Source organism: Limulus polyphemus, unplaced genomic scaffold (genome assembly GCF_000517525.1).
Source record: "Limulus polyphemus unplaced genomic scaffold, Limulus_polyphemus-2.1.2 Scaffold300, whole genome shotgun sequence".
Taxonomy (NCBI): domain Eukaryota; kingdom Metazoa; phylum Arthropoda; class Merostomata; order Xiphosura; family Limulidae; genus Limulus; species Limulus polyphemus.
The window spans coordinates 555896-583108 of NW_013665910.1; the positions used below are offsets into that span (position 1 = coordinate 555896).

General features: G+C 29.9%; 1 protein-coding gene across 2 annotated transcripts in view; it reads left to right on the forward strand.

Annotated features, from left to right (window-relative positions):
- Nucleotides 1–4748: 4748 nt before the first annotated feature.
- The window catches only part of LOC106457180 (transcriptional adapter 2-beta-like), a 54187-nt gene continuing 31722 nt past the window's right edge, over nt 4749–27213 (forward strand). The window contains exons 1-8 of one of the 2 annotated variants that reach the window (XM_013916573.2): nt 4749–4802; nt 4925–5022; nt 12814–12873; nt 14714–14814; nt 17786–17823; nt 18271–18321; nt 21416–21472; nt 22116–22219. In XM_013916573.2, coding sequence (XP_013772027.1) covers nt 4796–4802; nt 4925–5022; nt 12814–12873; nt 14714–14814; nt 17786–17823; nt 18271–18321; nt 21416–21472; nt 22116–22219 — 516 coding nt within the window. In that variant the 5' untranslated portion in view covers nt 4749–4795. The remainder of the gene's footprint in view (nt 4803–4924; nt 5023–12813; nt 12874–14713; nt 14815–17785; nt 17824–18270; nt 18322–21415; nt 21473–22115; nt 22220–27213) is intronic. The other variant, XM_013916574.2, reaches the window with a different exon arrangement.

The window sequence follows — 27213 nt, forward strand, 5'->3', positions numbered from 1 at the left end:
TTAAACCTTATTTTCAATAAGCAATCCTGAAAAATATTTGGGGGTGCTTAACTTTTTTCCAGTTGTATAGTTTAGTTTAGAGGATGGAACAGTTGAGATGGATCAGTAGATCCCTTGTTGTCCTTAAACATTGTTATGTTATATAATTCAAAGTTTTGCAGCTTTTTCTGCACTGGAATAAGTTTGATAAGCTAAATTTTATTTTAAGTTTATGCACAGTACTAAACTTGAAAGAACATTTATATGCATACTAAATGCAATATTTGATGTAATTATCATTTACATATGACAATTTTAGATATATATCATTTCACCTTAAAATGCAATGTTGTTTTTACCAAATGAATTTTCAATGATAGTTCAGTTGAAACTGTAGCATAAAAACTCCAAGTAATAAAATATAGTGGAATTATTACTGAAACTTATGAAAGTTACTAACATTTGTGAAACTTGAACATAATGATTTATTATACTGATTGAGTTAATATGTTTATATATATATTACTTAATCTCAAAAATGGCTCATCTTTTATTTTGACAGTCATTATTGTTTGGGTTATCTAAAGAGTTAGAGTAAAAAAGTCATGTATATGAATTTTCTTTCGTAATACTCCTTTATTTAAGTACGAAGACCGTTAATAAAAAGATAGTGGAGTATTTACGACAAGAATCATTTCATGAAATACTTCCACGTCATAGTGGATGATGATGATGAAATAGGACTACATATAATTCCTAAACAGTGAATAGTGATGAAACAAGATAACAGATAATTTTTAGCAAGTGGATGGTGATGGAACACGATTTCAAATAATTCTTAACAAGAGGAAGGTGATGAAACAATACTATAGATAATATCTACGAAGTGGATGGTGATGAAAGGAAATTACAGATAATTTTTAACAAATGGTGACAAAGCAAGGCTACATATAAGCTTTAATATGTTATTTGTATCTTACACTAAACAGATATGTTGCAGAAAGAGTGCAATAATACACTTGCATTTGTCTTTCCAGCACTCTTCTCACAAATTTCTCAATCAAATGCTATAAATCTCATATTCTATTAAAAAAAAATGAACATTACTCTTAATACAATTTCTGTGGGCTTTCTCAGCTTGTTTAGGTCTAATATACATGTGCAATTCGTTCAAAGCACATTCAGATGTTTCCGCATAATCAGGTACATTCACTTTCATTACAACTTTACGTTTATTTTAATTTGCAATAATTTATCTTTGGTTCAGTTCACAGACTGCTATAAACACCTTTTAGCTACTTTTTTCTTTACAATTGGTTTTATTCTTTGTTTTTATAGTTTCTTTGTTTCAATTTGTAAAACCATGTCATAAACTGAATGCTCATAACTATTTTACACTGTACACTATTATAAATATCGTTACTATACTTAATTGTTTACTTTACATGTAGTTTTATTAAATAAAGTTATGTCTACGTGAGTTTGTCTGTCTGACTGCATAAAATTTTTCAAATAGACCAGGATTTATCGATCTGACACGTAATGTCTGCTAGAAAGAGTAGTTTAAATGCCATGCGTGAAAATGATAGAATAAGGAAAAGTCAAGGGAAGGCCATTAAAACTACCACAAATGTTTAGAAGGTCATGGCTAGTTAATATTTCAACCATGTGTTTTATGCTGCTTCTAATTAGACCTTTCACTTATCTGAACCCAATAGCCAAGTGATGTTGAATCTATGAAGCGTGTACAGTAGCAGAGGCTATGGAATATTGATGTACTGTTAAATAATATTGGTTATGGTTAAAAGTTAATTATATAATTAAGACAAATTTTAAACCATTCTAATCTTTATTGGTGAGAAATTTTAAAGTTCAATGTATTTTCTGGTAAACAATTGTATTTATTGATTTTGTCTGCTTGTGAGAAATTAATTGATTGAAGTATTACTAGAGTTGAAAATATAAGCGTTATGTTTTTCATTTAAATGTGTGATAACAAAAAGACAATCCTTTAAAAATATTAATATATTTGAGTCATTCTTTTGAGTTATAACTGTGATGCTATCATACTTCAAAATTATTGTATGTAAGTAAACATTAAATTATATTAAATATAAAGATATCAAACTAGAATATATTAAAAGTAAGAGAAAAAACATAAAGTACTTTGATTATTATTTAAGTGCTTTATCGGAAATAACCATTTAGGTGCTGATATAAACATAAAATACCACTAAATTCTAAAATGACTGAAGATGAGAGTTAACTCAAGAATAAGATAAGGGTAGCAAATTATTCTCCACTAGCATGTCAAGACAATTTCTTCAAAGATTTAAAGTGAAGAAATGTATTTCTTTGCTTAACAACAATAACAAAAAGGCAAACAATGAGTAATTTCTGTAACTTGTTACCAGTGTTAATCGTCAATGTATCATATGAACACTAGGCAGAAAGTCAACAAGCCAGGCTCTAGGAAGTGGGTGAGCTCATTGGAGATTAACTAATAAATGAATCATCTGGATAAAGTATTGAATGAATCTCTTGTTTCATTTTGCTTATGCTACATATTAGTATTTCTTCTTGCATCTGTCCTTTATCGGTTTAGAAGAAAATAAGAAACTTAAATCATATTGAGTGATATACAAAAGCATCATATAAGAATATGTTTAAAGGGCAACAAAACTAGGTCCAAATTTGATAAATATACCTATAGAGAAAGTGTATGAGGATAATACTCAAATATATCTAATACCCTCTGATAAAAACAAAAAAAAACCTTAAGTTGTTTTTATCCAGATCTATCAAATTCAATACACACTTCTCTAAATCATACAAAGTACCTGTTGGATCCAAACAACAAATTGGAGCATTTATCTTTCACTGATCTTTAAACTATCCTTAATTCAATGGCTAAAAATAACTGACAATACTTGATGTCTGTGAAACAACTTTAAAGAAATGCTTGACTTCACATTTTTTTTTTTACTGGATTAAGACAATAACTTAATTTAGGTTTAATTATTATCACAGGAAGTTTCTCAACTCTCTCTCTCTCTCTCTTCTTTTTTTTTTTTTTGTTAAACAAGCCAGAAGTAATTCTAAGTGGACTCTCTGTTTTTTGTTTGGTGTTAGGATGACATTTCAGTATCCATGCCAAGCTATACATCAAATGAACTCAGTAAAGAACCAGAGGTGTTGTCTCAACACCAAATCAACTTAAGAGAAATCCATTAAATACAGTCCACCGGTGAAATACCCTATCTAATCTAACCCTGAAATTAAAATATAAACATTATTCCTGTTGATACAGCTTACTTTTTTTTTCTTGTGTGTGTGCGTCTTTCTGTACATGTATGCAGGCAAGTAAATATTTTAGTTCAACCTCAAATACCCTGTGGATACTTTACATTTAGTAGAAAAAGCTTTAAAAGAGAGAGGCATGTCGGAGCAGAGTAGATAAAAACCTTTGATTTATTTAACTTTAGTTTGCTAACGATTAATGATACACCTAAAAGATTAAACAAACACAAGAAATCACATTTCAAGATTGTTAAACTCCAGAATAGAATTGCGATAGTTTTGAATAACATGCAAAATATATATATTTAAAGATTCAACTTGAGCTTGCTCACGTGCTTTGGTAAATATAAGAGAGAGAAAAGCAAAAATGAAATGGACAAGGACACCAAAGTAATTATTCTACATGAAGATTAAAATGTATTTACGATACATTTCCTTATGCCACCAAAAGTAGCAAATATTTTTATTATGATATGGCATACCTTGATTGGCTCATAAAAAAATATTCGAAGATAATTTATTAAATATAATTACTTCCTTCATCATATAAAAGATGTAAGAAAATTTCGTTTTTTGATTTATAATTAAACACAAAGCTACGCAAAGAACTATCTGTGCTGCAGTTACCTACCAAGAAAATATATCGGCAAACCACTCGTACTTTACACCAAGAACTGCTAGTACTGTGTACAGCATAGTTGTTCAAATCTATCAAACTAAAACATGAAAGTGGAGTTTAAAGCATTAATGAAATATCATACGCACGTAAAATATATTATTCCGATCTAGAGTATTAATCAACTTTTGTTACTTCTCATTTATACGATTCTCGATGAACGAACTAATAATTAATTACATAAAGGCGTACAACTGGCATCAAATTATTATATTATCTGTGTTTCATGAAAATGACCATTAAAATACTTGTATAATTATATCTCCAACGAAATTCTTCCTTTGTTGTGATTTTCCTATTAATGTTATTTCAGTATGTGATAATTAAGTCTTTGAGAAATTTCCCGAAACTTGTCAAAAACATGCATGTGATTATACTTCCAAAGAAACTCTTTTTATTTATCATATATTATTTTTTTCACGGTAATTAATCGTATGAGAAGTAGCTATTATAAATTGGAAAGATAAAAACTTTATACCAGTCATCATATAACTTATTTCTTTTTTTTTGTTGTTGTTAAAGTAATTACAATCATTATTTGCCTACACGTTTAATTGTCTATATAATGATGCCTGATGTCGGGTTTTCGTTTTGAACATATATTACAATTGTGCAGAATAGCTGTATTAAATATGGTATGCAGCAGAACGTATGTTTTATACCGCTTTTAGGAATAACAACTACTTTACGCATAAGGCAACGCCATAACGCATCCTGATATGCAAGATCAACGTATACATATACATATAGCTCTGCTCGATCACTTGCTGTTCAATAACACGAACTGTACTGTGGGACAGAGTTTGACGTCACTCGGCGTTCCTGGTCGACAAAAGGAATATGGCGGGTAAGATTTGTTAAGTAGCTTTGGCAGTTAATTTCAGTTTTTGTAGCATGGGCGTATGAAACACTCAGTTAAAACAGCAAAAAGTAGTGTTTAACATTGTAATTTGTATTTATTTTTTACAGGACTGATTGCTAAATATCATTGTAATTACTGCCAGGAAGATATAACAGGATTAAGGGTGAAGTGTGCCGAGTGCCCAGACTTTGACTTATGTTTACAGGTAAGTCACATGACTTATTTTATTCTCACACGTTCTTTCGACTGACACCGACAGTATCAGGGATAGGAATTATTGTGTGGCGGCAGTTTCAGTTTAATTAACTGACAAATTACTCACGTCACACGCAGCTTCAGATTTATAGTATTACTATTAGTACTCAACTAATAAATATATCCGTAACTATAGTTAAGTTTGTGTAACACTAATAGAATAGTATGTTTAAAATACTGTAAATTGTAAGTCAGTGACTGCTCTTTAATGTTTTTAAGTTTTATCCTTTATTAAACTTAAACCAAGTTAAACTTAAAATGAAATAGAAGGTTAAGTCATAATTTGCTTGCGACGTAAAATCTGATAATATGATTCTAAGTTAATGTCTGTATAGATTTGTATATATTTTCTGTTAGTACTAAGCACGCATAGGTGCCCACAGAAATGTTTGTTGTTGTTTTTTTTTTGGGGGGGGGGGGGTAAAACGTATGTAGGGGATCAGCTTTTACAGTGTAAGTCAACAGACTAAAAGAATGTGTATGTGTGCTTAAACACAAATTTACAGTTTTAATAAAAATGACTAAAAATTTTTGTTTAATTATGATGTTAAGTTTACATCATAATACATGCACTTTTTTTTTTAAAATTATGGGGGGTAACTGCCCCCTCTTGCTCCTTCCAACAGGTGCCCATGCAAGTACGAACTGGTATTTTTTGTTTTCAGTGAAATAGTATTCTGACATTCAAATTAAATGAAAGTTTTGGGTATATTATAAACTTATGACTAATAATACTAAGATATGAAGATAGTTAAACAAAGCTTATATAGTGATTTTTTGGTATGTTGACATGTTACCTGTAATCCTTGTACGTGTATCAAAATAAGTTTTGTTAAAACTTAAATTAATCATAAAAGATATGGAAAAAATAAACATTGTAATTCAATAGCCTGAACAATGGTATAAACTGTTGTTGCAGTTATTAGAGAAGTGCAATTAAAAAAGTTGTCTTATTAACATGAAATAATAGTTTGGCCTATAGGCTAGTGTAGTAGACTGTGGCTCAGCCCTGGTGGCAAACTACTGAATTATTGAGGGTGGCCCAACAAGAACAATGAGTGATAATAACATTGTGTCAAGTGATACAATAGTCAAGAAGAAGTATCAAAGCTAACAGAATTGTTATGTAGTTGGATGCAACAATTCATGTTCAAAAGACCCTACAATCTCCCTTTATAACTTCCCAAATGAAATTTTACACAAAGTCAGAAGAAAGAAGTGGATAAATGCAGTCAAATGAATAGGGTAAGTTTGCTGATTGTAGAAGTAGACTAGCACTAAGTGTCTTGGCTTTTTGACATGGTATCCTGGTAATTCACTTTTCTTACCATTCTCAGTAAAGAATAAATATCATCAAAAACATTCTTTGTAAAGGTATAGGCTACCCATGAGCCAACCATAAAGAGCAAAAACATTCAGCCATGTAGTATTGTAAAATCAAATATTTGGAAAATATGTTTTGAAAACTTAAAAACTTCTCATACTTATTATGTCATCTTGGTTATGATTGTACGCTTTTTGGAAACCATTGTCATTTCAGTAAAATATGTTAAGATATTATTAAACAAATTTACTGCTTACAACCATAAGTCACCCTCGAGAACTTTTGACACTGCCAATAAGGGAGAACAGTTGCATCAACCCATAGCTACTACACTAGTCTATATATGATAACATCTTAGGACAGGACAAGAAAAAAATATTTATTTCTTTAGTAAACCTATACTTGTTGGTTAGGGGCATTCAGAGTAATATGCGACTCTCTTTATGTTGATGTAAAAATAAATACTTTGAATATGTGGGATACAAGTATTCTCACTAAAGTACATTGTTGTGATAAAGGAGTAGAAATTATGTTGCTAGTGTAGGGCTCTAGACTACAAATAAAATAGTCACAAATGTGACTGAAATATTTTTGGCAATATTGCAACTGCTCTTTCCAGTGCTGACTGCAACCTACAAAGAGAAAATAAGGTTACTGTAACGTGGCGGTTTACTTATACAGCAAAAGTGAAGGTGGCCAGATACGTCAGTGTGAATACTAGTTGCTTAGATATATAAAAAAAGTACCTGAAAAGTAAAAAATAATATAAGTTTAACGAAAGGAGTAAGAAGAAAATGGGCACCATTTGACAAACAGTGAACCCAGTAATATACTGTTCATTTCGTATTTTTCTTTTTAGACAAAATTTTGAAAATTTTTATTATCATGGTTGTAACAACCTAAAAACAAATGTTGGAAATGATTGCTCCTCAGCTGCATTAAACACGTTCTTGAGTAAAACCTTTATGAAATGCATTCAGTGATATAAATCAGTGTGTGCTGCATTCCAGTTTTCTATTTAACACTAAGTGTTTTTCCAGTTCTCAATAAATTTATAAATAACACTTATAAAAATGGATATTTTTCATCTTCATCTATGTTGAGTTTTTACTCTTCTTCACAGTGAACACTTTTGAGGTACAGTTAGCTCAAAGGTAAACTGCTTACTTTATGTCCACACGTGTCAAGGCCTAAGCATAGTCTTTCAGATTTGGCATAAAGTTATGGGAGAAGGAAGGGAACGAATATATGTAAGATAGATACGTTAATGAACAAGAAATACTAAAATATGTATTAAATAGTGTTTGTAGGGTATGCATAAAAACAACTTTTGGGGTAAGTTTTTAAGCTTGTGTCTTTCATATAACATGGTTTGAAACTGTTTTGTTTCTTAAGCAAAGCAGTTATTAGAGCAGTCAGTGTCAGGGCATGCGAGTTTATATAAACATTAAGTTTCTGTTTTTGTATCATTTTTGTGTTATCACAAGTTTTGTATTTTAAACAGTTTAATATAGAAGTAGTGAACTTGCTATTAAAGTGGTGACCAACAACTGAATTTAGTGTCCAAAATTTTTGTTCTAGGAGCCACTGGCTCCTTGAGAAGAGAGTATGTCTGGAGCCCAGTAGTGGCAATATAGTGTTTAATATACATGTAATACTTCTGGTTAAAGTTCTTTTAGAGGTGTTACAATAAAGTGCATAACTATAAAGCTTTCTTCTTATGATTATGAGTGGTATTTTTAATAAAATCATAGTAAGTAAAATGTTTTACAGACATGCAGGAGAATGTAATGCTTACATAAAGTGAAACAAGGACAGTCTTCCATATAAATATTGATTAATTAATTTTAATGGTGTTTATGCTTTAAAATATTTTTTGTTCAAAAACATCTTAAGATATATCCATTTGAAATTTTATAATTATTACATCTGTGCAGGTTAAAAAATATTTTTGGCTAGATTTCTGTGTAGCTTGACTTTAATACTCAGGGTGTCTACATGTTGTTAATTTACTTTGGTATGCTTAGGATTGAAGATGTAGAAAATGGTAATCAAGAGTTTGTGTTGAATCTGTATGAGTTACAGTCAGGGGTTTCAAGGGTAGTAAGTTTTTAATTGGCAGTTGTTTTAGGCTACTTCAGGAGTACCCAAACTGGTAGCCAAGGATCCCCAGGGGCTGCATGAAAGTGTTGGAGGGACAAAGCAGATACTCAGTATTGTGAAGGTATTCTCTATCTATAGACTCATTGGGTGGGGGGTCTCAGTCAGGATGTTCTGAAGACCTTGTGGTGAGAAAGTTTGGAACCCCCTACCTTACCTGATCAGACAAAAATGGTTACTGGTAAATTGTTTAATGGGTTCAGCATTACTACTCATAAGAATACTGTAATTCTGGAAGACCAATTTTAAACACATTTATTGAGATTGTATGGAGTCAAATAGTGAGGAAGAGAGATTTTTTGAAATGGTTCAGCAAGATGATTTTATGTACCAAGTGGTCATAGAGCCAACCAGAGGAGATGACATTTTAGATTCATTATTAACCTCTTATGAGGATATGATTGCACAAGTTGACGTGAGGTTAAATTTAGAGAAGAGTAATCATTGAATAGTTAGGTATGATGTTTGGCTACATGTTGGGATAATAAGAAATGAACTTTTTGTTTCTAATTTTCAGAAAGCTAATTTTGAGGCTGTAAGACAAGATTCATTGTCAGTGAATTGAGGCAGTGGGTTAAATATTGATGTGAGGCAGATTTGGGAAATACTTGAAAATTAATTGCTTTTAATTCAGCATATTTCAAATGTCGTATTTTTTGTTGAGTTTGTATTGTTTTGCAATTTGTTTTCTAAATTAGCATTTAAAATAATTTTTATTTTGTATAGTTATAACTTAGTGTATATGAGTAAAATTTGTTAATGGTATTTTTATACGTTTGAGTTTACGCATTCTTTGTTATTGGTATGTTTAACATTCTTGACTAAGTAAGTGGCTTAATGAACATTTTCTAAAATTTACATCAGGAGGTGTACCTTTCATAAAATAAGTTTGTTGAACTTGTGTTTCATGTTGGCAATCATTTGTATTTTTTCGTATAACTTGTATTTTAAGGAATATTTATATAAAAACTTGAACATGTTTTACTCTTATAATTTTGAAAAAGTATTGTTAAGACATACAAAAGTTTTACATGATTTCTGAAGAATTAGATTCTTACACTCTTATGCAGATATGTATATAATTTATTTTTTATATTTTTGCTTTATTGTGTTCTGTCAGTGTAAATTCATTATTACAGGTTTACATTGATTATACATTATTTTCAGTAAGTCATTTTTATCTGTTGTTTATGCAACTGTTCTTTGACGTACTTCATCAGAATTTGATTTTTGTAGTTGTGACTATTCCATTCAATGATTGTGTTTTGTATAATGCTTATGCCATATCCATGTTCATAATTAATATTGTTTTGAGTTAGTTGCTTTCTTACTAATTTTCAGTTTCCTATTAATGTATGACAAACACCCCATTTGTTTTCTACCTGTTAACTTTTTCTCTGTATTTCAATCTTATTCATATTTTAAAAAATAATACTATACTACCTGGGAGCATGTATTTAAACTTTTACGTTTTACCATTATGACTGTCTTTGTCAAATCTGGTGGTTTGTCTAAATTTGTTTTGAAAAGCATACAATTTTTCTCATTGATTAGGGAAGATCATTTGGTATGTTTATGTTTACTATAAATATGCTAATGATCTTATAAAGGACTGTTTGTAGGCTTGGATATTGCTATGTAGACATTTTTCATTTTAAGTTCTTGAGAATGTACACGTAAATTGTTTATAAGAATGTGAAACCACTAGGGAATAGTAATGTAATTTAATCTATGAAGGGTGGTCATCTTATTAACATTTGAAAAGCTAATCTATTGTTCATTCTAAGCAAAAGGATTTCCTGTCCATTTGTAATTATTATTTTTATTTTATACTGTCAGAAACTGATTAATCTGTATAATTAAGAAAAAGGTTAAAGCCAATGTGTACTGCTATTTTTTGTTTTACTTTAAAAGTAAACACTTTTCAGTTTAATGGTAACATGTAATTAAAATTTTAAAGCTTTATTAAGTATTCTATTTTAGTCCTGTATAAATCCATATGTACATATATTTATACAACTGTACTGCTGTATTGCTTATAGATTCATAAACCCTTTCCGGAGCAGCTATTGAGCATAGTGTAAAATTTTGTTTTTGCTCTACTTTACATGGACTTTTATAAGATTTAACCATCAGAGATATAAAAAGGAAAATACATAAATACTAGATCAACCAGGAATTCTGTTTCAATATATGTTGCTCTCTCCTTTCAAATAAATTTAGGAGATATGACATCATACAGATGGAGTACGGTATGTTATTGTACATGTACGCTGTTTTTATAATATGGCTTTGTGTTTATTATATTGCAAAACCTATTGGCCAGTCTGTGATACTTAGTCTATCTTTTGGCCTACCTTAGTTGTTTTTTTTATATTATACAATGTCTTTATGTATATTTACTTTTCTAGACTAAGTTTTGTTTTTGTAAGACTTGTGTTGCTTGTGCACGTGTGTTTGGTATCTTGTTTCACAGTCAGGAAGTGAGTGGATATATGTAGCACAAAATTAACCCACATTTTTCTAGGAGTAACGACATTGTAGCATGTATACGAGATAACTGTGCTATGAAAATAATTAACTGGTTAACATAAAAACAAGAAGGCCAGAAATGATGCCTAAAGATTATGAGATCTCAAGTGTTAACAGCAGACTAGTCCAGGAAGCCATTTTGAGAAGATGGCTAAGAAATTATCTTTACATTGCTGTAGCTTAGATGTTTATTGTCAATAAAGATCAAAGTGTTTGTGACTGAAGCTGAGTTGTCTTCACTTTTAAATACATGTACTGTAACTTATTGAACTCTTCTCATTAAAAAGGTGAGAATCCACCTAAATTTGTACTTTTTTGTCACTTAGAGCTCTGTAAATTTAAATTACCAATTAATACACATACTAGTACAACTACTTACATGAGTGTATATATAATGTTGAAAAAATGTAGTGGTAATTAATGCTTGTTTCTAGGTGGTACACATCTTTAAGTTTATTTGAACAATAACATGTGCCTCTTGTTAACTTTTTATAGTTAAAAACTTATTTAGAAAAAAAAAGCATAAACTCATGTCAAAGCAACAGGTAAAAGCCAGTAGAAATGCTCTATTTTATATTTGAAAGAAATGTTTTCCCATATTTACACCTTCATAAATATAAATAACTGGGCCTAATGTGTAAATGTATTCAGAATTCAATAATTATATACATGTATCACTTAAGTAACAATCAAATCATATAGCAGTATAGATAAAAAAAATTTTTTTAAGTTGTCTAATCAAATTAATAAGATAGCGAAATCGAGTGTTGTGTTGTCATTGGAAATTTTACACTATCTTTAGAAGACAAGGATAGTTTTTACTGAGATTAAGCATATGGACAAATGTTGTTTTGGGAGGTTTAAAGTTTTAAATTTTGTTTGGATGGTTTTTGCACTGACTTGTAAAAGGTAAGGAATATGAAATTCTGTTGATTCTTTAACACCCCCCAAAAAATATTTAAACATTATGGATGATGCTTTAAACTTTACTAATCTATGATATTTTGTAGAAATTTGTGGTTTTCTAACCTTGTAGTGACTCAGTATAACAAATAAGAGACACACAGAGAGAAAAAGTACATCTAGCAATTAAGGCATTTTTCTTGGTACCTGAGCATTGGGCCAAAGTTTTCCCACCAGTGGTCGTAATAGTTCACTTCTATTTTTCTGACCAAAAAAGGCTTCCTGAAACATGCACTTTGGAAATTTTTGACACATTGGATTTTTTATATGATAGTTTACTATTCTTGATGTTATGTATTTATCAAGATAGATCAACAGGATAAAAAAGAGGACTACTAAAACTCAAACCTATAACTTTAGCAAACACATGTTGCTTAACACATTTGGAAGAATCAACCCCAGAGCTATGCACTTTACATTTTAACTCTTACATCAGTTTCCTCTTGTGAAGTAAGCTCATCCGGAAAGGGTTTAAAGCAGTTGCATAGTTAAACCCATAGTAGTATTGTCTCATGGCATTTTTTTATTTATTCATTTCTTTTTATTTTATTTTTTTCTGGATTTACACCTCTGTGACAAAAAAAAAGACTGCATGTAAATTAAAATAAACTCCTATTTTAATCTCCAGAAGTGTTCTGCTTTTTATTTAAATGCCATGAGTTATGTAGCCTGTAACATTTGCATGTATGTAAGTGTACTGACTAATGTCATGCTAGATCCAGCTTATCTCACGATTATTTTATTTTTACTTTTATTTTTCAGTGTTTCTCGTGTAGAGCTGAAATAGGAGAACACGAGTTCAATCATCGTTATCAGCTTATAGTGCGTAATTTTCCTCTTCTTTACTTATATTAGAAGCCTAATACAGATAATTGTAATAGACCACAGCAGATTAAAGATTCTTAAATATTTCACTATTTAACATACTTCTGATCACAATTTGATGAGCTCATGTTTTCTGAATTCAAAAAAAAAAGTGCACTTTGAAGCTTCTCTGTAGCAAAGGGGTAAAAGTTTACTATATAACAGGTAAAAGTGTTGATGTATTTAAATACTAAATTTTCCAATTTACAACAACCAGCATGAACTTGTGTTACCACTAGGTTGTTTGATAAATAGTTTTAAGATTCATATAGTAACAAAAGTTTGCACACATGATTATAGGTTTCAGTTTTGTGTCTTGCAGTGGAGATTTTTTTTTAAGTCTTGTTGGGTGTTCTTGTTTATTCAAAAGAAAAAAAAACATCTTAGAAAAGATCAACCAAATTTTTCAAAGAAAGGTTTCCATCCAAGACTTGTAGCCTTTAATGAAAGTGCAAAAATAGAAGAGTGCCAGAAAAATGTCATTTTTAGTGTACAAATATACAACAGCTGTATATTTGTAGTATTATATCAGTGAATAAATGTTACATATTTGGTCACAAGTGTACCATCTCAATAATAAATTCACTGCTTTACATAAAGATGTTTTAATGCTAACTATTATTTTGTTTATTCGCTGGAGACATTTTCGGTTGTTTGTGTTTTGATAGTAGAGTAAATCAAATGTTGGAGGTATGGTCATCTGAGAACCCTTAAACCCATTGACACTGACTCAAAAAAATGCTTAGTATTGGACTTAATCATTTTCATTGATTGTGAACTGCAAAAAAAGTATCTTTTGGTAGTGGTGACTAAAATCATATGTTATTGGATTTAATAATCTTCATCTGCTACTTGAAGTAGAAGGTCATATATATTTTGACTTCTGTTGATGCTGAAATATAGTAGCATAATTTAAGCTTAAGAAGCAGTATTTTTGTAATATACATGCATCTTTGTGGAAATGTAATTGATTTATGAATTAGTAGTGGTTTGATACTTAAAAAACAAATGTTTCAATCAAGTTCAATGAAAGTGCAGATTTTGACAAGATAGTTGTAACTCATTCCTTACACTTAATGTGATGACTTGTATAGTTGCAGTGATCATGCGTAGTTCCTTTTTCATTATTGTAAGTTAAATATTTTTATAAGATACATTTTAATCAAATGTGAACAAATATGAAAGCTATCTGAACAATTATTTCATATTTCAACTGTTACGCTGTAAAAACATTCCATCAAAGATAACGTGTACTATTTTCCCATTTCTACTGATAACTTCTTATTTTCTTGGCTAATTCACTTTTAATTCTCAGTAACACTGTTCATATTTATTAGAATTTGATTTAATTATAGTTAAACTCAAATAAAACCAAAACATTAAAATTGGATAATACTGGATTTCAAGAAGTTAAATTTTTTAGAAGTGACCTTTAGAAGCCAAATATTAATTGTATAACAAATTTAATATTGTAAACACAAATTAGAGCTAAAAAGTAACAGTTTTGTAAGCTAGGGAATTAAAAATAGCCTTTTCAAGTATTAGATAGAAGTTAATATAAAACTTAGCATAAAAAACACAGGTGCGGTACTTTTTCCAAGTACAAAAATTTTTAAATTATAGGTAAATAAAGGTACATTGAACTTAAGTACTTATTTTGTAGTAATGGTATAAATATTATGATTAAAATCACATAGACTCAAAGTAGGATATTCTGGTACTTTAAAGTAAATAATGGGGTTGTGTATTTATGAACATTAGATAACTTGTAGATCAAATGCGTGTGCTTCTGTTGTAGGACTGTGGTAATATTCCTATCTTTCAACCACCTCATGACTGGAAGGCTAAAGAAGAACTTGCTTTACTAGAGATTGTTGAACACTTTGGATTTGGAAATTGGTAAGTCTTAATGGAAGGTTCAAATGATAAGTACTACCTTAAAATCTACAGGGTTTTTGACAAGAACATATGATACTTAATGTTAACAATAATGTATGTTATCAATACAAGGTTCAGTGAACAACATCGAAACAAAAGTTGTATCTAATGCTCTTTTGCCTAATCTGTTGTAAATTAACAGTATTAGTAACTGGATTTATGTTTGGCTTAATACAGCAATATTGGCAATGGAAATGGTTTTAACATCAGTGTGACTGATAACACTGTTACATTACTGAAGCAAAAGGTACTTAACGGAAATATGTTTAATATAAATGTTTATAAATGTATTTTATTTACATTTATAATTACCAAAAGAAAGTGAATCATTTTTATTTTTTTTATATAGTGAACTTGATTTCTTTTGTTTGTATGTTTGATATTATTGTGGAAGTATAGATCATGACTTCTTTAAATGAAATATTTCAAGTACAGCATGGATGTGAGAAGGTTGTATACTTGTAATATTTCTCTACTTTAGACAAAGTTTATATTCTACAGTGATTCAACTTAGTTGAATGGATGGCAACTGCCTGTTGTAGAGACACAAGTGTAGAGGATGAAGTTTTGAAAGTCTTCCACCTGAGGACGAAAGGCAGAAGACTTTTGAAACATCATCCTCTACACTTGTTTTTCTACAACAGGCAATTGCCGTCCATTCAACTAAGTTTCATCTTGAATACTTTGCCTAAACAATCTATCAGAGAATTCTACAGTGATTGTTTAGGCATACACTTGTTTGGCCATGTTTCCAAGAGTGGAATCATACTCATTTCAAGTTGTTGTACAGAGACTTGTACAAGATAATGAGTTTAGGCTTATCTCCCTCCAATATGTTTAATGGAATGATCATTGACATCAGTAATCTAAAGATTTTAGAATACTACATTGGCATTAGTCTGTCTTAACTATGTGGTATGCCCTTCTCCTTCTGGCCTTTGTCCTGTACAGGTGAAACTTATTCTTAATTTTCTTCTATATGGATGTTTTGGTTGAAAATAATCTCTAAGCACCATCCAGTAAAAGTTATTCAGCAAACTAGAAACTGGCCAATAAGAAAAAATTACACATTATTTTGTATGATTAAAATGTTCTATTTGTACACTTGTGTTCATTTTAATTTCCTTTACTTTCCTTATTTGAAATAACTCTGCATATAACATTTCTGAAACCTGTATTTTGTAGATATTTGATACTTTTTGGTGGATATCAGTGTAACCACAGCAGTGTTAAACCTTTAAGCATAAAAAGTTTAGAATATAGTTTCTCCTTTCAAACCTTAAAGACTGCAATAAATCTGCAAAGGTAAACTCTCACCAAGTGGAACCATAATTGGTTTCGTGAAACGAATCATCATCTCCTGCTAATCTTCTAGAAATTTTCATTCTTTACTGCTCCATTATGCTTAATACTATTCATGTTTTCTTAATGATAGTTATTTTAAATCACCAGTATGTTTATTTCACTTGATTAACCTACACTGAATGACCAGCAAGGTGCCAATCTCATCCAAAGACTTCATACATCCAAATACGATTGTAACTAAAAAAACAAATGTAGAGTCAAGCAGTGAAAATGTAGCACAGATTATTGCTTTACGTAATGAAAACCCAATAGTGTAATGCCAAAATGTTAATATTTCAAAGAGGACAGTTCCAAGAAAAGTAAAGCATTTTTGTTAAAGGTAGGAGTTTTAAAGTGTAATTAGGGAAAGAGAGATTAAGAAACACCATCCAAATATGAAGATAATGTCATTCAAAGAGTTTCATCATTGATTCAAAACTTCCCCAGAAACGAATACCAAAACAAGGGTATTTGTGGATTCGTAATCAGTAATAAAACTGCTTGAAGATAGTTTCAAGAAAATGGGGTATTTGAAAAATTTGCAACGAAAAAGCCTTATATATTTTACATTTCGACATAGTCAAGCATATAAGCTTTATAAAGGATTGCAAAGATGGAGATAACAAGTTGTAAAATATGATATGGACTGACAAAACAAAAATTGAGCTTTTTAGAAACTCGTAAAGAGAGTTTTTGTACATGGGCATGACCATGAAAAGTTTAAGCAAAAATTTGACTTAAAAACAGTGAAATGTCGTTATAGCTCTGTAATGGTGAAGAGATGTTTTTCAGTTGGAGGAGTGGAATGGTTCTATAATTAATAATTTTATAAAGAAGGAATAGTATCGTAACACTCTGGTTTGTCATGCAATACACAGTGGACAACTTTTAATTGACCTACATTGAATTTCAGTAGGATAATAATTTAAATATTACTGTCTTGCTGGGTAAAAAATCCTTTAAGAATAAGAAAAGTGCTGGTGATTAAAAAATGTTTAAATGATGAGCCATATTTGTTATGATGATCAAATTGAAAGTTTGTGGAATCAGTTAATATCCAATCCTTGACAACTTTGAAAAATAACATTGGCATTGTCCTTGTCTTTTCAGTGTAGTCAGATATAATTAAGACTTGAGGAGGAACTATTTTTAAATTTAACTTCCAGATGATAATTCTGTATTCCTAATGTTGCAATATTAAACATAACAGGTAAAAGAAAAAATAAATAAATTGTGCAACCTTTCATGAAAACTTGATTGTTGATACCTAGGACTTGCAGAAATCTAGTTGAAAATAATCTTTGAAACTGTTACCAATAACTGCAAAGTCTACACTATAAATTTAATCATTACACAGGAAATAGTTTCAATAAATAAAGTGTCAGTTTGAAGTTAATGAAGATGGGTGGAAAGTTCTCAGATAGCATAATTTTAACTTCCAGTAAAATGTTTCAAATGGTGTTCATAATCAGTTGTTTTACTTTGTTTAAGCCAATTTGTCTAAATTGTAAGTTAAAAGGTACTTCAATTTTGTGGAGATTTTAATAAAAATGTATTTAGTTATTGCTGTTTGTCTCTCTAAATTCAGGGAAGATGTGGCTGAAAGCATTGGAAAAACAACAGATGGTAAGGAGAAAATTATTTTTAACCATTTTTACTACATGCTGTAGTTGATTTTTTGTGCTCACAGCTAAGATTATTTTCCCAGATTCATTAAAAAAATATGTATTCTAGAATAAGAGTTATTTATCTTTTTATTTTCCTCTTAGAGAGCAAGTTTTTTTTGTTCAATTCCACTTTATGTTATTTTGCTCTAGACTTTTTTATTAGAATGTTTTTACTTTTTTGTTTACAAAGTAAAATAGAAGATGGGATTTTTATTGGTTTTCTGATGTGATTTGTTATTTTGTTCAGCTTTCTACCCTTCTTATGGACCTTATTCCATGTCATCATTTTGTCTATTAAGTTATCATACTTAAATAATGTTGAAGACACAAATGCTAAGTTTATTTTGGAGATAAAATTCCAATTCATAATATTAAAAGAAGTGAATTTTGTTTCTTGTATCCACAGAAGTAAGTGAACATTACAACAACTTGTTTGTTTATGGAAACATAGGAAGAGGTAAGATTGTTATTGTTATTTAAACTGTTTTGCTTAAATCATTGAAATTTTAATGACTTAAAAATTAACTGTTGTTAGTAATTTGTAATTTTCCCTACTCATTTTGAAATATATATAAAAAAAATATATACATTTTGAATGTAAATCACTAAAACCTGGTGACATGCACAGTAAAGGGTGCCTGTTGGGATACGGTTAAACCCTTAACACTTACAGAAATATTCATTTTGTAAATGCTACAATTTCTGTTGTAGTGATTGTATTATTCAGATATTTGTGAACAAAAGTGGCTTATGCAAAGTATCACACAAATGTATAAATGTACATAATTAAAGTTTAAGAAATACAAATTTGTGTTGATTAATCCTTTGTATTTGTGTTGAATGATATGTTAGCTATGAAGCTGTACTACTTTCAAAGTTTAATGAACTTGTACATCTAGGATCAAAGTTTAAACAAAAGATGGCACTCTTCAGAGTAGTGTATTTAAATAACCTCATCTGTACTGTTTTCATTTATTGTTCATGCTTAAAGATGATAAAGCACATATGTCTTCATTTTGTGAAATGACTCAGCCATCATCTGCTAGACTAGTGATTTATCTACAACGAAAGAAACCAACCAGCACTCCCTTCAGTGCTGCTAGTTAACTAACATTTATGATGCTGATACTACCTTCTGTCAGATAGTATCAGTCTGACATGTCTTTTGCTTGAGCATTCTGGGCATAAAATAAGAATAAGAAGTTGTATAATTTACCTTTGTTGTCAAACTAAATGTGACATATTGACATCTAAGGTTGTACTTAAAATAGTGTAATTTTTAAAATATGCCTTCCAAGGAAACAAAATGAGAGAAAAGGAGAAAATCTTATGTTGATAACCTTGAGAAGTCTTTGTCCCAGTGAAGAAAATATTACTGCAAGAATAGAAATAAGGTTAGAAACAGTAATGCTGAAAATGCCTTGGCTGTTAATCCAGCAAAAGAAAAGGCTGCCACCTTGGCTAGATGGAAGAAAACTATTCTAAAGATATCAGTAAAAGCCAGAAAATGTTGAGAGATAGCTTTAAGAAAAGCTACAAGAAGGATAGACCTAGAGTATAGTCACTCTTGAGACTTAGTACCAAAAAAAAAGAGCTATGAGACGAGTGTAAATAATGTTTAAATATAAAATTAGAAAGTAGGAATGGGAGCACCAAAAAGTAAGGAAACTAAGTAAAAATGAGCGGGATACCATTACAACACTTGGTAGTTTTTGACACGGTGGAACTTTAAAGTGGATGTGGCCATCATTCCTCCCATTTCTACTTTGTGTTTTACTTTGAACTTAGACCCAATTATAGACATGAATTGAATTTTATCAGTAGCTAATCCTTTCTAAATACTCAACACGTTTCAAAATATCAAAAATCAGTAGTTTTGATACTGTTCTTTTGGCCCATTCCTTACCAGTCAGATAGCTATAATGTCTCCCATAAGTAAAGTATGACTTTTGGAGCTTCCTGTGTCACTTCTGACATCAAACACCCTTCTTATGATGTCATGCATTTCATTAGGGCCACATAATTTGCCAACATACATGTACCTGTACTGGGTTACTGAAACAAATTTTACAACAGAGAAATTTAGCTATATACACCTTTCATTTAGTTTGAACAATTACCAAGTTACAAAAAGCACACAAAGTAAGAATGGGTGGAATGATGGCTACATCCACTTTGAGGTTGCACCGTGTCAAAAGCCAACAAGTTTTGGAATGTTATCCTGACCATTCCTAGTTCCTAAGTTTGTATTACTCAAAATCAAAATTTCAGTATTTCAAATACTCATTTTATGGCATTACAGAGAATAATTTTGCAAATAATGACATTTATTTCAATATAAAGTGTCCTATTAGTAAACCAGAACATCAGTAACTTATGGGCTGGATTAATGGATAATCGAATATTAAGTTGTTGCATAGAATAATTTCATTTTCTCTGTTTTGGGCCATATAATTATTTATTATTTTGATATAGTAAAGTTTAGTGTCATCCAGTAAATGTCTAAATGTGGCCTAATATACTCAGTAGGTCTGCAAACCAATGTGAATATCACTGGTGCCACGTAATCATCAGAATTTATTTAAGAACAATAGTTTTAAGAATCTGTAAGCTATAAAGCTGTTTAATTTTTGGCTATGTTTTAGCAAATACGTATTCATGGTTATTATTTAGTGGTTTTTACAGAGCATTAAGATGCCGCTATACATTTTCATAGATTAGTTTTGTTGATCAGTATAGTTATCTTTCAGTATCAGCATTATCAATGATATGCATTTTCTAAACTGATCAACTTACATAACCACACACACTTATATAAACAATAAAGTACACATGACAGATGAATCATTTGCTCTTACACTAGTATGCTGCATATCTATGTGTGTAAAGAACTATGATTTTTTTGACCAAATCACCTTAGAACAGTTATCTATAAACTCACACAAATGTATTACCTTTGTGGTTTCATAAAATATGTTAGTGTTCTTTAGAAAAATATACTGCTCTATGTTGCTGAAGTTGAAAATATTATTTTGTGATTTTGGATGAATTCTTTTGTGTTATTAGTATAGTCCAACATTCATGGTATTCTTCCATTTGTATTTGTATACGTTCTTCACATAACTGGGGAAAAAAGAAAAAACTTCCAAGTTGGATTTTATCACATTTCCCACCATTATATTTTTATTTTGTGGCCAAAATAATGCCCTTCACACAAATACTTGTTCTACGAACCTTGTAAAATTACATCTTAGTTTTTTTCAGTTAAACACAAGATGACTGTAGCTTTTAGTATTGAAAATACCTTTTTAGAATTATTTGTGTGTAATTTTGAAATTATATCAGGGATTATGTTTTTATATTAGTACTTAATTTTTTCTCAAAAAAGCTCAAACACACCAGTTAGATAAAATTTGTGATACCCTCTTTTAAGTTTAATGAAATGTAATAAATAACTTTGGATTTGGATTTAGTTATGTTCATATACTTTACTAAAATTACTTGTTACTTTTACAAACTAACTGTATGATAATGTGTTGTGTTTATTATAGCAACATGGTTATCAAGGAGTGCTCACCGAGTTCAAGACCACACTTGTCCAGAAAATGGTGAGTTGTTCTCTTATATAATTAAGTTGAATAATCACCATATTATGTTAATTAAATTATGTTAACACTTTCCATATGGGATCAGTCAGTATGACCGACCTTGTAACCACAAAGTAACCATCAGAGTTTCTATACTATAACATTTAATGTCTTTTGTGTATCTTCACAAAATTTGGCAAGCTTTCAGTAAATATTACAATTCTTTTGTACGGACAAACTAGGTTTTTTATATAAAATTGTTTTACTAAAGATTTCTCTGTGAATATATAGATTCAGTGTGTTGACTGCTCCAAGTGCTAAGTGATTTCCATGTTAAGATTAAAAATACTTTTCTTCATCTGGAAATTTTCAAATGTTTTCATGGTTTTTAGTTTCAAGAAATTGTTTAATGTGGTATGCAGGTACTTATCAACAGAATTGTTGCTGTATTAAACAAGGGAATTACCTTTAACTTCAACCAAGTTAGAATAAGTAAGACTTAACTTGTTAATTAGCTAGGTATCAGAGTTATAGTTTACCCATAGTAACTGGCTGGAAGTTTATCACCAGTAAATATGAGATTAATTAGTATTTTTGACAGTGGTTTTTAATATGTATTTTATTTTAATTTTTACCTTTTATAAACCCTATTTTACTGTTACAGGTCCTTTATCTCCTAGCCTCACAACACCGCTACCTCCATTAGAATTATCTTCACAAGAACAACAAGAACTGGGATACATGCCTGATAGAGATGATTTTGAAAGGGTGTGTAAGAATATTTATATAAATTTATGCGTGTATAGTTTAATAAATAAAATTTTTTAATACTTTGAATTAATAATAAAAACCATGATATGTGGCATATTTCAGGGTAATTACTTCATAAATTGTATGAGTATATTTAACCAAAATATAAATATCTTTAAAAATTATGTCCTCAAGTGAACTTCATAGATACATAATCTATATGTATATAATATTTGCCGTTAACTCTGTCCTTATGGGATTGGTCAATTCTCTCAAGTCTGTGACTCCAAATTGACCTTTAGGATTTTCACACAATAAGTTCCAATATGTTTTGTGCATCTTCACAAAATTTAGCATGCTTTTAGTAAACATTACAAGTCTTTCAGAGACAAAAAATAAAGTTTACTTCATCGTATCGAATTATGTAATGCACAAGCTACTCGGGAGCATACTTTGTGAATAATTTTTACTATTATAATTTTTCATTATTTTACCTAATCTAACCTAATAATGAATGTTGATAAAACTAAGCCTACTACTACTACTCTAAGAATTTTTTTATTTAATTAACTCTTGCTACAAGCAGGTCCAAGTTCTTATGTCATAACTTTTTAGAGTTATATTCAGAATTTAATTAAACAACTTTATTACCATGGTATGCAAATAAACTTGGCATCAAAACATATTTATTAAATTAAAATTTAATATGTAAGTTTTAAGTTCTTAATTCTCTCACTACAGGCTTGATCCCATGGACTGACCTCATAACCATTTTGTGTTTGTTATAGTTTTCATACTATAAATTTTAATACAGTAAACATATCTTCACAAAATTTTGCAGGTTATTAGTAAACAGTACAAGGCTTTTGTATACAAAATATCAGATTTTGTTATCAAATTTAAGATTTTTTAAATAATGATTTGCTCATGCATTTTTTCTTTTCAAATGTTTATTGTCCAACATGCAGAGTAATTTTGATTTTAAGATTAAAAATACTTCTATGCATCAGAAAATAGTCAAATTTTACATGCAAAATTTTTATAACCTCCAGATAATTATCAAACGTTTTTGTTCAGAAAAAAAAAATTGTGTTTTATCTGTTATTTTCATTATTATATCTTTGTATGGGTTTGGTCTATTTCACCAATCTTGTATCCACCATAGAAATTTAGGAAATAGATATAAATTATGCTTTTTTGTTCTAGAATGACTAGAAGTTATAACAAGAAACCACAAATGTTTAGTCTAAATAGCATAAATCTCACAAAATTATACATCTAAATATATTTATTATTTTTATTTTATTGACTTTCAGCCATGTCTGACTAACATTAAAGAAGTTGCAATGATGCAGCACACATGTACTCATGTCACCATATCAGATAGTATAAAAATGGCCTTTACAAAAAAGTGACCTGTTTTGGCATTGTTTTAGTTGCATATGTATATATATATATTATTTTTCTTAAAACATAGAAGAGTAAATAAAGAAGTATGGAAAACAACGATCTTTTCTACTTAGTAACTTTTTATTCATTTCACGCTTCTTGTAATTTGCTATGCCTTGTGAAATTTCGCATGTAAAGGACATAAAACAAAATAATTTTTTTAGGTTTTATATGTGCATTTTGAAATAACAAAAATCATAAATAACTAGATTAATATCTTGGAAATCCACTACAAATTATCAGGCTTAGTAACTAAGCTATATTTGGGTTTAAAAAATATTATATTTCGAACAACATTTTCACTTACCCTTTACTTCCACGTTAAGGCACAAAAATAATATTGGGAACTTTCCAACTCCAAGAGCCTAAAGAAACCACGTGGGGGAAATTCTGAGCTTTTGATTGGTTATAAAGTCGTGAGAGAGTGAAGCGAGTGTACATAAGGAAGTATTTCCAAAATTGGAAGAAGTAGGTGGGGCCTCTTTGTTTGATTCACAAAATATAGTGATATCTCAGCAAATAGAAAAGATAGGTGGTTCTTATTTTATATTCTAGTGTGTCAATATCAATAATTTTAGTTTCTAATTTGTAAGAAATTATAGACTTTGTATTTGGACATCACAAACATCTAATTTGAACCGAAGCTGTATTCAACATACCACGTGACACACAAAAATTGATATTTAGGAATTTTGTTTTAATATTTACTTTTAATTAACTAGTATTAACTAAAGTATAATACTAAAACTACAAATCTACAATTTGATACCAAACATATTCACATACATTCATGAAATAGTAGTTCAATAAAATTTTGAATGGAAGTCTGCAAATGTGACCCATGACCATAGGAAGACCCTTCTTGGTAGGGTTAAAGAGCTTGACAAAGCAAAAACAAAGGATCAGAAGTAAAACTGTCAAGAGGACACACAATACTTTTTTACAGTTTATCTGATGAATAACACTTAACCCCTTTTTATTTAAACTATTTCTATCAAATAACAACAAAAGTACAAGACATGTAACCTGGCAGTATATAAATAGTTGCTTGACTACAGCAATTAGAACACACGCTTATCATACAAAAGTAATAGCTAGATTTACTTACTAATTTTTCTCTGGCAGAAAGAAGCTTATAGTTTGGTAGTGTTGAAATGTTAACGTGTTTAATTTCTTCCTTTAAAACTGTTTCTTCTAAAACAGCAGAAAAAATGCTCTGTTAGATCTATACAACCCATCATTACAACATACATTCACAAGTTAAAACTCCAAATCAATAATAATGTACTTTACATTTTTAAGATTCTGGTCAGTCAGAAACCCACCCAAAGTTACAGTTTTTTATCGGAAAAAAAATTAAAATTTCAGAATCATTTTTTGCACAGAAAAGTACCATAAAAGCCAGATAACACTGCAGTATGTAAAAAATTCGGCTGTTTCGAAATCAGTTTTCCATGTTTGTGCAGCGCAAGTATGACAAAAGTTATGAGAAGGCCAGAACTATGTGAAGAACATAAATACAAAAAGAAAAGATGCTACAAAAGCTGTGAAATGTGTCTACATTGTGAATCTCCAGCTATATGTAAAGTAAAACATTGCCATGTTATCCCCCAAAGTAGACATGGAGTAGTGCAAAAGATCCAAAAGCCAGTATATAAGAGAAAAAATAGGCAGAGCAAGGTGTTCTTATGGAAATGTGTGTTGAAGAGAGTGTTTCGTTACAAGATTTGGACATTGAGGTTGAAGGTGTACTAGAAGAAAACTAGGAACATGTTTATTCTCACTAATTATGCATTGAAATTGATTAATAACATCATTGGAATTTAAAATAACTCTAATATTTGCTAAAATCAAAGCATTCCAAATCTTACCTTTGATTTTCTGAAAGCTGCTCTCAACTTTTTAGACCATTCCACAGTTATTGCACACCTTCCCAGTTTATTTTTGTTACTTTTTAAAAGAGTGTGCAGAGCAGTCCCAAGGGTGGATTTCTCGCTGACTGGGATCTTAAACACTTTTACTTACTGTTTGAATAATACACACTGAATTTTTATAAGATAATTAACTTAATTTACAATGCTGTTTACACATGCGCAACAGTGCTTTAGAAGACTGATAACTCTTTTTCAGCACAGTATGGAGACAAATAACCATAGAAAGACCCATTGTGAGAGGGTTAATTTATCATCCTTCCAAGAAGTACAGAATTTAATGTAAATTACTCATTATTAACATAATTATTACTCAAGCAAAGAATAATTTTTATAGCCTTCAATCTTATTTGTTTGCTGAGCCATAAACTAGGGAATCAGACCCACTTGCCACACCCACCTGTCACGTCCTATCTTTCACAAATTGCCAATATTTCTCTTTGGCATTTAATACTCTATTATTTATAACTAATAGAAAGCCAAAGTTTAATCTACCAAATGACGTATTAGATTGTTTTTTTCTGTACAGAAAATAGTCTATTTCACTTCCAGTTCAAATTTTATTCCCATGGGAAATGCTTTAAGGAGCTTAGCTGAATTTTTAATGGCTTTTATCGCATAATTAGAAAGCCAGAAAAAGTATGATAGTTATAGGACATTGTCTGTTTTTTATGTGTTGTTATTCTGAGTTCTTAAGTGCATTAGTTAATTAAATAAAGAATTATATAGTGTATTAGTACCATTAGTTTAAAAAGGTAGGGTTAGGGGTCGTCTACACCAACAAAAAACCCAGGTAAGTGCTATTTTTTTGTGTTTTATGTTTATTCCTTATTTATTATTATAAAAGTAACTAAAATGTATAAATTAGAAAATTACTAGGTTAGATTAAGTAAGATAAAGAAAATTAATAATAAATTTTTCACAGGGTACACTTGCGAGTATCTCGGGTGTTATGTAATTTGTGAGGATAATGTGAGCTACAAATTTGCGAAGTGGTTTGCAACTTCTTTGATGGGATTGTTAGTTAGACATGGTTCAAAGGGCAATAAAATAGAAATACATGTATACTTTTATGAGCTTTAAGCTGTTTAGGATTTAAAAAATGTAGTTTCCTCTTACAATTTCTAGAAAGAAAGAAAAGGGTAATTTAGGTTTTTTATGGTGGTTACAAGGTTAGTCAAATTGACCAAATGCATATAGAGTTAGGGTAGAGAAAACAGCAGGTAAGATATTTTATTGACAAAAAAACATCTAACATTTATTTAAGAAGTTTTAGAGATTGTGCAAATGAAATCTGACATCTATAAGATTAAGAAAAGTATTTTTAATCTTAACATGAAAATCACTTTGCATTCAGAGCACTAAACACTTTTATTCCATAAATTCATGAAGAAAAATTTTAGTTAAAATTCTGATTTTTTTGTTTACAAAAGTCTTGTAATATTTACTGCAAAATTTCATAAAGATGCACAAAACATATTAGAAGTTATAGTATGGAAACTCTAAAGGTCGATTGTGGAGTCACAAACTCAAGCAAATTTACTAAGCCCATAGCGAGAGAGTTATTTAATATATCTTAGAACACTGAATAATAACATGAAAACAAACATGTCCTAGAACTATCATAATTTT